Source organism: Mesoplodon bidens (genome assembly GCF_964165515.1).
Source record: "Mesoplodon bidens genome assembly, chromosome: 9".
NCBI classification, from domain to species: Eukaryota; Metazoa; Chordata; class Mammalia; order Artiodactyla; family Ziphiidae; genus Mesoplodon; species Mesoplodon bidens.
The window spans coordinates 70,238,760-70,251,398 of NC_138166.1; the positions used below are offsets into that span (position 1 = coordinate 70,238,760).

The 12,639-nt window shown below is 35.5% G+C and overlaps 1 protein-coding gene and 1 pseudogene across 2 annotated transcripts in view; one reads left to right on the forward strand and one right to left on the reverse strand.

Moving 5' to 3' along the window:
• Positions 1–1,358: 1,358 nt before the first annotated feature.
• The window catches only part of SAMTOR (S-adenosylmethionine sensor upstream of mTORC1), an 87,418-nt gene continuing 76,137 nt past the window's right edge, over positions 1,359–12,639 (reverse strand). Inside the window, exon 5 of the mRNA XM_081244850.1 lies at positions 1,359–4,575. Within this exon, the coding sequence (XP_081100976.1) occupies positions 3,946–4,575 (630 nt within the window). The 3' untranslated portion in view covers positions 1,359–3,945. The remainder of the gene's footprint in view (positions 4,576–12,639) is intronic.
• LOC308623015 (protein-L-histidine N-pros-methyltransferase-like) lies at positions 5,194–6,845 on the forward strand (annotated as a pseudogene). The gene has a single exon. The product of its transcript is annotated as a protein-L-histidine N-pros-methyltransferase-like (transcript).

The window sequence follows — 12,639 nt, forward strand, 5'->3', positions numbered from 1 at the left end:
CTTATGTAGACTCAAAGTTACCACTCAGTAATGCCATCTGTAACAAATTCTTATCTGAAAAATACATACTAAACTACCAAGCTCATTCTGAAACAAATTTGGGATAAAACATACATTCAAACTTGAGTTTAAAATAAATAGAGATTCCAATTATTAAGGTTTGAATATCTCTAAGACAAAATAGGGTTTAGAAAACCTAATACTTCTCTCCTTTTATAACATTTAGAGGTCTTAATTTGTTAGCTATTGTAGCATGCTTGTTTATTTGGGTATTATGTAATATAGGCCACCACTAATAATTTTGGGGAGCTTTGTGTTCAATTGATCATGGACATGAATTTTTTATTGTGAACTATCATGCAAGTTACTGCAAATCAAGTTTTTGGAACAAATAAAATAATTATAGTACAAACATTCTTTGTAATAAACGTTTGTATTATATGTTTTTAGGGACTAGTAATTTAGAGGTATTTGTTTTTCACCTTTGCTAACAATTTCCAACACCAAGAAGGAGCCAGATCTTAAGTCTACATTCTACTTACCTAGTATGTGGACTCTTGAAGAGGAATACCATTGCAGTACTGTGCTCAGAAAGTGTGGGAAAATGGAGCAAAAGCTCAATTCTATTTTTTCCCTGCCTTTAACAATCAGAATTTTTTTCAGTTTGCACTTTTCTGGAGGGATGAACAATACATCCCTCGTATCTACAATGTGTTTGTGATTTGCTAAACAGTTTTTGTTGTGTTTAAAAATTTTTTTGCCTCCTGTTCTATTCAGGAAACAAATTAAGGAAGTTAAGCAGGAACAAAGGTATAGGATCAGTAGGCAATCATTCCTAGATACAGATGTTAACTCCATGTAGAATGCTTGTTGTCTTCATCAGATCGTAAGTTCCAATGAAAGCAGGGGACTGTGAACACACCAAACCCTGCTGTTTCCCCAGCATATTGCATATTTCCCCAGCATATTAGAATTCAAATATCTGTTTAATGAATAAAGAACTCTTTCACATCATGAGAAAGCCATCTGCTGCCCTAAAATAACTGATATACTTAGGTAAATTATCTTGGATGTAATTAACTTTCAAGGAAAGCAGGGTATGATATAGTTGACATATAATGAACTAGAATTTGTTTGTTGTCCTTGTTCGTTGGTAAATAGCATGATAATGGGTAAGTCACTTGAGCTCTCTGGATCTCAGTGAATGAATTTATGAAATTAAGGGACTGGACTAGATGAAACCAGATAGAAAATTCTAAGTCATTTAAGTTTTAAATTGCTTCCCAATTCTGAAATCACTTAGTGAGATTAGGTCAAGACCACAAAACTTTCAGTTCGTAAATAACAGACAAGGAATATTAGAAAATTTAAAATTTTTAATAAATGTGCTTTGTTCACAAAATGTGAAAAAATACAACAAACACAAACATACATTTTCAGGTAAGCCACCTCCCACCACTTGGCAACTACCATATAAACCACTTGATCTAGTCATAATCCTGAAGAAACCAAGCAAATGATCATTTATTTGTTTTTGAAACATCAAATTATTTTGGAGAATACTGTTGTGAATGTGACAGGAGGCCCCTTAACTTCTTCATATCCAAACAAAATCATTCTCAAGAGTACCCATACAGTATTAAAGGCTCTAATAACTTCTTGTGTCATTACATATATAATCTGGCACCAAGCCACATGACTGCTTATATTTTAACATTTATATGTTGAATTGGCTTTGGTGGAATATGTATTAGTTTAAATCCTGCGCCAACCTAATTTTGAAGATGAATTTACAGTAGTAACAAATGAGATTTATAAATCCAAACAAATTTATACTAAGTGAGAGTATAGGTTTTTATAAAGAGATTTTTTCTTTAAAGTACTACTTAAAATACATCATGCACACTTTGGAGCATAAGCAGAATCAACATCTGTAAACAATCAGAAGAATTTATAGCACCAACATTTTAGCTGTAACACATGGGCTAACTCCAAGGTCATATATCAATACTTACACCAGCCTCTCAAAAGCACTGTTTTCATTTACTTTCAAAGCACTTTTGTTTGGTATGTTGCTTTTCTTTGCCTTTAACATAGCATTTAGCCAAATCACAGAAAACGGACCGTATGGTAAAGGAGGTACTAACAACACACATTTCTATGTTACCCTGAACACAGTGTTTTTTTTCTTCTTTTGGGCGAGTTACAAGACTTGACCTGTAGCTCTTAATTGGAAAGAAAGTCCTAATTATTCCTTATTATTAAGTAATCTTATGCTATTGAAAGTAAACGAAAAACTTCAAGTTACTTCTGGCAAATTTGAGCAACCAATATTTATTGCATTTACTCAACTTTTAGGTTAATTACAATCTTGTTACTTTCATTAATTTAGAATGTGAAATTTAATTTGAAATATTGGGTATACACACTCAACCATTTATATCTTAAAGGGTAAATTTTTTATTTCTAAACAAAGTTTGACATTCAGAGTTAACTACAGCAATTCACAATAAGCACAAAAACACTTTTATCAGAGTAAAGAAGTTCAGTTTATGAATTTAGGATCAACTATTGAAAATGCAAATTTCCTTTAAAAACGCACACACACAACATTAACCATGAAATCTGAAACTGTGATATTTCAGTGCAAAAACCTCAGTATGAGGTAATTTTAATGTAATAACCACTTGAAAAAAAATCCACACAGTGGCACTCTTAAAAATGATAGTTTACATGACAATTGCTGGCTGACAAGACAATGTGGACTAAATGTTCTTAGCCATTTAAACTAATCTTGTCTTGTTGGACATATATTTCTCCTTAATCATTTGCTTCTGATTCAGAAACACAGAAAGGCATTTATCAGTGTGGAAAGGGAAAATTCCCACAGCCAACTAATGGTTTATATATTCAAAGAAAAATTTCTTCTAGGATTTAGATAGAAATTAGAATACCGAAACGTCAAAACCATTTTATGAGATTACCAGCAGAGGGTTAATTTAAAATTTTTCTATATAATTCCAGACTTGTAGTGCAGCACCTCCTTAATGGAAAGGTGAGGACCCTATTAAGGTTGGTCTAGGTAGAATATAAGCTCTCTTACAAGTGCAAACCCTTTCACAAATGTGTTTCGGGTCAGTATTGAGTATTATATTGTTCCTTGCTTAAATCGAAAATTTGGTAAATGAAACCTAAATGTAAAAAAGTAAAAGTGAATTCTCACCATTAAATATACTTAACACCAAGGCCCAAATCAACAAGAAAGATATGAAAACTCTATTTTGGCAATGGTGTTTACTGTACTATGCTAATCAAATTAGAATACATACTTTGGGGGAAATATCTCCCCAATGTCTGCCAAATGAGCAAGCAAGAAAGAATAAGAATTATCAATTCCAAAAAGTTTGGGGAATGTTCAATCATCAGACAAAACTGAGCCAAAATGGCTTTCTCTAACAGGTAACAATTTAGTTAGAAAAAAGAATAAGTGCATCACAAAACTACTAAACCAATCTATCTCTGTCACATTTAACTTGTGAGTCATCAAAGTGCAATCTACAGCTTTCTACATATCTTAGTTTCTCATTGCAATGGTTTAAAGTCAACACTGAAAAGATGAAAATAAGAAAAATACATAGCAAATTATGCTTCATTTTTCACAATAGCACTAAAGAGAAAAAGGTACCTTTCTATAATATCTTAGTGCTAAATGCTAAAATAACAGTGGTTTCTGCTATGACAGGAGTCACTCTGCGTGAAACTTTAAGCTTTCTATATAAGAATAAATTTTAAAATCCAGAAGTAGAAAAAAATAGCAAACTCTGTAAACCTTTGCATTTCTTCTATGCAAAGCAGGTTTTAAGTACTGAGTTCATGTTAGTATTTCTGATTAGTGTAAGCAGTTAAGTTTACGAGTCTGGACTGAAAGGGCCTTTTGCTTTTATATTAACTTAAAAGTAATATGGGATCTTCTAGCTCATAGAAAGGAATAGAGCTGGATTGACTTTCTCCAGAATCTGAGTCGTATGGAGCATCAGGGAGCTCTGTGAAACCATATGCTAGCTGTTCATCTTCTATATCTGATCGAACGTAGCAGGAAGGGTTAGAATATTCCTCATCTTCTATACTGTTGAAATCTTGAGGAATATATAACATCCCTGGGTAGTTCCTACTAACCAAGTCACTTGTGGTTTTTAGAGAGGTTTTTCTAAATGCCATCAGATGCATATGTGAAAATTTTGAATACTTGAAACGTTTAAAGCCCAGGGACTCTATAGCAATCTTCCAGCTTTTCATCATCATAGCGTGACGGTTCTGATGGGAGGAATCAGGTGTGATGATAAGCAATAAACCATTTAACACTAACAGTTCATGGGCTTTCTTGCAGCAAATCCATCGCTGGTAAGGTGATGGAAAATAGGAAAGAAGGAGAGAGAAAACAACCACATGGAAAAGTTCTCCAGGAAGAGAATCAATAGGGTTTTTTAGCTGCTTCAAAAAGGCATCTATAGCATCCTGTGCAAGCTGGAGTGGTTGCTGAAGCTGCAAATTCAGGAAGTCACATTTATACACACTCTGCAGAAAGGGAAAAACAAGGCATGTTAAGAATTTTAAGATTACCTCTACCTAATTACATAAATTTTAAACCAAGCTATTTCATTGCATTTCTATATAATTCAAGCTTTAATTATGTACCTTTCCCTTATAAATATTCCACTTGCACAGACTTATTCAACCAAAACTTTTATTCAGAAAAAACTCAGAGTAATTAAGCCCAAAGAATTTCTGTCATTATTTAAAAAAAATATTTCTGAGTAACAATTAATTAAAAATTAGAAATAATGTTTAAGTATATATATTTTAAAAATAATAAGAGTTTATTTAAAATCTTATTTGGGTAAGAGCTTACAGGGGAGATTTATTTCTAAACTTAGTCATATTTATATTCACTTAAACATTTATAGTTACCAAAAAACAGGTTTATATAAAAATAACTTTAAACAAGAAATACCATGAAATAAAGATGAATCTAAGAAGTCAAAGAGGATAATGAAAGCAGTTATAAATATGTAAAAGCAAAATACCAAAACTTTTTAAGGTCATGAAAAACATCTTTTCAACCATTAACTTTAACCATCTCAAAAGTAATTTTAATAATATATTGATTCTATTAAATAGCGAATCTCCGGCTTGAAACAAACTATGTATTAAATTTAATTAACTGAGTCAAATGACCATGAGATACACTGAAAGTAAAGAAACAAACAGCACTGTATCATTTGCTGAATATTAAAGCTCTATGGAGACCCTCCGCCTCTGCCCTGAAGGGGCTGGATGGGCGAGTTTGGCGCGATGGCTCGATCCTGGGCGGCAGCGGCAGCGGCAGCGGCGGCGGCTGGAGATGGCAGCGCGTCCTCCTCCCTGACCCGGCACCGGCGGTGACCGGAGCGAGTGGCCGCGGCCCCCGATGAGACTGCTAGCGGGCTGGCTGTGTCTGAGCCCGGCGTCCGTGTGGCTGGCGCGGAGGATGTGGACCCTGCGGAGCCCGCACACCGGCTCCCGTACGTGAACATGACGAGCGGACCGGGGTGGGCTGGCGGCGGCCGCAGGCGGCAGGAAGAACCACCAGTGGTTTGCGTGCAACAGAGAGAAACTATGCGACTCACTCCAGGCTGTCTTTGTTCAGAGTTACCTTGATCAAGGAACACAGACCTAAACAGCAGCACTGAGAAATCGGGCTGGCTATTTATCCAATTATATCACTCTTTTGTGTCATCTGTTTTTAGCCAGTTTACGTCTAGAACATCTATCAATGGGTTGCTACGAAGAGGCTCAATGTGTTTTCACCAGATCAGTTTCAGAGACTGCTTAAAATTAATCCAGACTGGAAAACCCACAGACTTCTTGATTTAGTTGCTGGAGATGGAGAAGTCACAAAAATCATGAGCCCTCATTCTGAAGAAATTTATGCCACTGAGCTGTCTGAAACTATAATATGGCAGCTTCAGAAGAAGAAATACAGAGTGCTTGGCAGAATACAGGGTTCCAGTATGATATCATCAGCTGCTTGAATTTGCTGGACCGCTGTGATCAGCCCCTGACTTTGTTAAAAGGTATCAGAAGTGTCTTGGAACCAACGAGAGGCAGGGTCATCCTTGCTCTGGTCTTACCTTTTCATCCCTATGTGGAAAACATAGATGGCAAGTGGGATAAACCATCAGAAATTTTGGAAATCAAGGGATAGAACTGGGAAGAACAAGTGAATAGTCTGCCTGAAGTTTTCAGAAAAGCTGGTTTTGTTATCGAAGCTTTCACCAGACTGCCATGCCTGTGTGAAGGTGACATGTATAAAGACTACTACGTTCTGGATGACGCTTTGTTCTCAAACCAGTATAAACATGTGGAGGTTGAAGTCTTCAGAGCCCACCCCAAGAATGTATGCTCCGGAAGAGGGTCTGTGTTCTCAATTTTGTGAAGGGAGGACGTTTGGGGACTGCCATTCTAAATATCATGCAGGAATTTTAAAAGCCAAAATACTAATTATTTCTTTGTAGTGTGTAAAAAATGTTTTTGAAAAACAAAAACCCAACTCTTTGAGGATTTTTATTAACTCTTTACTCTGTAATGCAGGTCACACTCCGATTATGGGAGATATATGTATTTTTTTGAATTTTTGAATTTTATTTATTTTTTTATACAGCAGGTTCTTATTAGTTATCCATTTTATACATATTAGTGTATATATGTCAATCCCAATCTCCCAATTCATCACAGCACTCCCCGCCCCCCGCCACTTTCCCCCCCTTGGTGTCCATATGTTTGTTCTCTACATCTGTGTCTCTATTTCTGCCCTGAAAACCGGTTCACCTGGAAGATAATTTTTTTATACTTAATTGCAGTAGGGACTCATTCTCAGGCAAAGCAACAGTCATGACTTCACATGGAACCAATAAATATGGATTGTCTTTAATAAAATGAAGACTGGCAATAAAGCTGTCCATCCAGTTGCAAATACTGGTTATAGGATATAGCCACTGATACTCTTTTATGTTTAGAAATTCTATTATTCAAAAAATGTTTTTAATCATGCTAATAAACTTTTTTGGAGATGGAAAAAAAAAAACCAAAAACTCTGTGGAAATAATCCAGAATAAGAAAGCAGTTTTAAAATTAGATAAAAATTAGTTACCCTTATATATAACAACAGTTAATTAATTACCAAAGATATGAGCTAATACCTTAGTCCCTCAGTTCTGTTAGTGTGTAGACAAGCTGGTCACATAAGCATCTGGACTATCTATTAGGAAATGCGACACAAAGTTCTACTACATGGAACTACGTGGAAAAAGGTTGTTTTTCTTCTTCCTTTTGCTCCTTTTAGGGTAGGGGGATAGTATAACTGATGTACAACGTGAAGTATAACTGACACACAAACATTTAAAGTGCACACTTTGGTAAGTTTTAACATTTATACACTCATGAAACCACTACTACAATCAAATTAATGAATAGATCCAACACCTGCCAAAGTTTTCCTGTGCCCCTTATATAATCCCTTCCTTGTACCCTCCCTGTTTTTCCCCTGCCACTAGGCAATCATTGATGTGATTTCTATCTCTATCGATCAGTGGGTATTTTCTAGAATTTTACATAAGTGGAATAATACAGAATAACGTACTCTTATTTTCATACAGCACAATTATTTTCAGATTAATCCATTTTTTTGCTTGTATTGATAGTTTATTCCTTTTTTTTTTTTTTTTGCGGTACGCGGGCCTCTCACTGCTGTGGCCTCTCCCGCTGCGGAGCACAGGCTCCGAACGCGCAGGCTCAGCGGCCATGGCTCACGGGCCCAGCCGCTCCGCGGCATGTGGGATCTTCCCGGACTGGAGCACGAACCCGTGTCCCCTGCACTGGCAAGCGGACTCTCAACCACTGCACCACCAGGGAAGCCCAGTTTATTCCTTTTTAATTGCTGAGGTAGGCTACTATATTAAGATATACCTTTCATAGATAACTTGGTTGTTTCTAGTTTTTGGCTATTACAACTAGAGCTGCTATGAGCATTCCTGTTTGTCTTTGAATGGACATGTTTCATTTGTCTTGGGCAAATACCAAGGAAGGGGTGGCTGGATCATATAGTACGTGCAAGTTTAACTTTTAACGAAACTTCAAAACTATTTTCAAAAGCACTTATACTGAGTTTTACATTTCTACCAGGAGTTTATTGCAGTTCCAGTTCCTCCAAATCCTCATCAACACTTGGACCGGCCAGGCTTTTAAATTTTAATCATAGTCACAGGTGTGCAGCAGTATATTGAAGTTTTAATTTGGATTTTCCTAATGAGTAGTGATGTTTACCTGGGTATCTTCTTTGGTGAAGTGTTTGTTCAATTTTTTTGCATAGTGAAAAATGACTGGGTTGTTTTAAATGTTAAAAACCTATTTTCTTATTGAATTTTGAGAGTTCTTTATTCTTCATCCAAGTCCTTAATCTGATATATAACTTGAAAATATTTCTCTCAGATTATGGCTTGTCTTTTAATTCTTTAACAATATCTTCTTTTTTATTGAAATATGGTTAATTTATAATATTAGTTTCAGGTGTATAGCCCAGTGATTCAGTATTTTTAGAGATTATACTCCATTAAAAGTTATTATGAAATGGCTATATTCCAGAGTGCTGTACAATATATCCTTGTTGCTTATCAATTTTATACACAGTAGTTTGTATCTATTAATCACATACTCTATCTTGCCCTTCTTCCCTTCCCTCTTCCCACTGGTAATACTAGTTTGTTTTCTATATCTGTGAGTCTGTTTCTGTTTTACTATATACATTCATTTGTTTTATCTTCTAGATTCCACATATAAGTGATATCATATAGTATTTGTCTTTGTCTGACTTATTTTACTAAGCATAATATTCTCTAGTTCCAACCATGTTTTTGCAAATAGCAGAAATTTCATTCTTTTTTTATGGCAGAGTAAGGTTCCACTATGTGTGTATGTATGTGTATATACCTGTGTGTATGTGTATATATGTGTATGTATTTTCTTTATCCATCCGTTGATGACACTTAGGTTGCTTTCTTATCTCGGCTATTGTAAATAACGCTGCTATGAAAACAAGGGTGCATTTATCTTTTTGAATTACTGTTTTCATTTTCTTCTAATATATACCCAGGAGTAAAATTGCTGGATCATATGGTTGTCTATTTTCAGTTTATTGAAGAACCTCTATATTATTTTCCTTAGTAGCTGCACCAATTTACATTCCCACCAACAGTGTACAAGGGTTCCCTTTTCTCCAAATCCTCTCCAACATTTGTTATTTGCAGACTTTGAGAACAGCCTTTCTGAGGTATAAGGTGATATCTCATTGTTGTTTTGATTTGCATTTCTCTAAATTAGCAGTGTTGAGCATCTTTTCATGTTCCTATTAGCCATCTGTATGTCTTCTTTGGAAAAACGTCTATTCATGTGTTCAGCCCATTTTTCGACTGGGTTGTTTGTTCTGTTGATATTGAATTGTATGAGTTGTTTATATATTTTGATATTAACCCCTTGTCAGTCATATCATTTGCAAATACTTCCTCCCATTCTGTGGGTTGTCTTTTTGTATTGTTGATCATTTCCTTAGCTGTGCAAAAGATTTTAAGTTTAATTAGGTCCCATTTGTTTATTATTGCTTTTACTTCTTTTGCCCTAGGAGACAGATCTGAAAAAATATTGTTACAATTTATGTCAAAGAGTGCTCTGCCTATGTTCTCTTCCAGGAGTTTTATGGTATCATGTCTTATGTTTAAGTCTTTAAGCCATTTTGAGTTTATTTTTGTGCATGGTGTGAGGGCGTGTTCTAACTTCACTGGCTTATATTCAGCTATCCAACCTTCCCAGCACCACTTGCTGAAGAGACTGTCTTTTGCCCATTTTATATTCTTGCCTCCTTTGTTATAGATTAATTGACCATAGGTGTGTGGGTTTATTTCTGGGCTCTCTATTTTGTTCCATTGATCTATGTGTCTGTTATGCCAGTACCATGCTGTTTTGAATACTGTAGCTTTGTAGTATAGTCTAAAGCCAGGGAGCATGATATCTCCAGTTTTGTTTTGTTTTTTTCAAGACTGCTTTGGCAACTTGGGGTCTTTTGTGATTCTATATGAATTTTAGGATTAATTGTTTTAGTTCTGTGAAAAATGTCATGGGTATTTTGATATGGATTGCATTAAATGTGTAGTTTGCTTTGGGTAGCATGGCCCTTTTAACAACCTTAATTCTTCCAATACAAGAGTACAGGATATACTTCCATGTTTATGTGTCATCTTCAATTTCCTTCATCAATTTTTTATAGTTTTCAAAGTACAGGTCTTTCACCTCCTTGGTTGAGTATATTCCTAGGTATTTTATTCCTTTTGATGTGATTTTAAATGGGACTTTTTTTTTTACTTTCACTTTCCAATAGTTCATTACTAGTGTATGGAAAAGCATAAGATTTCTGTATATTAACCTTATATCCTGCAACTTTACTAAATTCATTTATTAGTTCTAATAGTTTTTTGGTGGAGACTTCAGAGTTTTCTATATAAACTATCATGTCATCTGCAAGTAATGACAGTTTTACTTCTTCCCTTTCAACTTGGATGCATTTTATTTCTTTTTCTTGCCTGATTGCTGTGGCTAGGACTTCCACTACTATGATAAATAGAAGTGTGAGAGTGGGTGTTCTTGTCTAGTTACTGAATTTAGAGGAAAGACTTTTAGCTATTCACAGTTGAGTATGAAGTTAGCTGTGGGTTTGTCATAAATGGTCTTTATTATGTTGAGAAATGTTCCCTCTATACCAACTATAAGGACAGTTTTTATCACGAATGGATGTTAAATTTTGTTAGATGCTTTCTGTGTCTATTGAGATGATCATGTGACTTTTATCCTTTTGTTAATGTGGTGTATCACATTAATTTGCAAGTATTGAAACATCTTTGCATCCCTGGACTATATCCCACTTGATGATAGTGTATGATATTTTCAATGTATTGTTGGATTTGGTTAGTTAATATTTTGTTGAGGATTTTTGCATCTATTTTCATCAAAGATATTGGCCTGCAATTTTCTTTTTTGTAGTGTCTTGCTGTTTTTGGTATCAAGGTAATGGTGGCCTTGCAGAATGAATTTCGGAGTGTTCTGTCCTTTTCAATATTATGGACTAGTTTGAAGATGAAAGGTATTAGCTCTTCTTTGTATGTTTGGCAGAATTCCTCTGTGAAGCTATCCAGTCCTGGACTTTTGTTTGCTGGGCGTTCTTTTAAATTACAAATTCAGTTAAACTACCAGTGATCAGTCTGTTCAAATTGTGTTTATTCTTGATTCAGTCTTGGCAGGTTGTATGTTTCTAGAAATTTATCCATTTCTTCTAGACTGTCCAATTTGTTGGCATATAAATGTTCATAGTATTCTTTTATTTTTCTTTTGGTATCTCTGTGGTATCAGTTGCTATTTCTCCTCTTTCGTTTTTTATTTTTTATTTTTTATTTTTATTATTTTTTTTTTTTTCTTTTTGTGGTATGCGGGCCTCTCACTGTTGTGGCCTCTCCCGCTGCGGAGCACAGGCTCCGGACGCGCAGGCCCAGCGGCCACGGCTCACGGGCCCAGCCGCCCCGCGGCATATGGGATCCTCCCAGACCGGGGCACGAACCCGCATCCCCTGCATCGGCAGGCGGACTCTCAACCACTGCGCCACCAGGGAGGCCCTCGTTTTTTATTTTGTTAATTTAGGTTCTCTTTTTTTCTTGGGTGACCCTGGCTAAAAGTTTATCAATTTTGTTTGTCTTCTCAAAAACCAGCTCTTGCTTTCATTGATCTTTTCCATTATTTTGGGGGGTTTCTATTTCATTTATTTCCTCTCTGATCTTTATTATTTCCTTCCTCCTGCTGACTTTGTTCTTCCTTTTCTAATTCCTTTAGGTGGTCCACGATTAGGTTGTTTGAGATTTTTTTTCTTGAGGAAGGCCTGTATTGTGATAAACTTCCCTCTTACAATTGCTTTTGCATCCAATAGATTTTGGGAAGTTGTGTTTCCATTTCCATTTGTCTTGAGGTATTTTTCTGATTTCCTCTTAGATTTCTTAATTGAACCATTGTTTTTTTTAGTAGCATGTTATTTAGTCTCCCCGTTTGTTCTTTTCCCATTTTTCTTCCTGTAACTGATTTCTAGTGTCATACTGTTGTGGCTGGAAAAAATGCTTGATATAATTTCTATTCTCTTAAATTTGTTGAGACTCATTTTGTGGCCTAGCATGTGATCAATCCTAGAAAACATTACACGTGCACTTGAAAAGAATGTGTATTTTGCTGTTTCATGATGGAATGTCCCGTAGATATCTATTAAGTCCAACTGGTCCACTCTGTCATTTAAGACCACTGTTGACTTATTGATTTCCTATCTGGGTGATCTGTCCACTGATGTCAGTAAGGTGTTAAAGTCCCCTACTATTATTGTATTCTTGTCAATTTCTCCCTTTATGTCTGTTAGTTATCTGCTTTATATATTTAGGTGCTCTTCTGTTGGATGTATATATGTTAATGAGTGTAAAACTTCTTGTAGTGATCCCTTTATCATTATATAATGCCTTTGTCTTT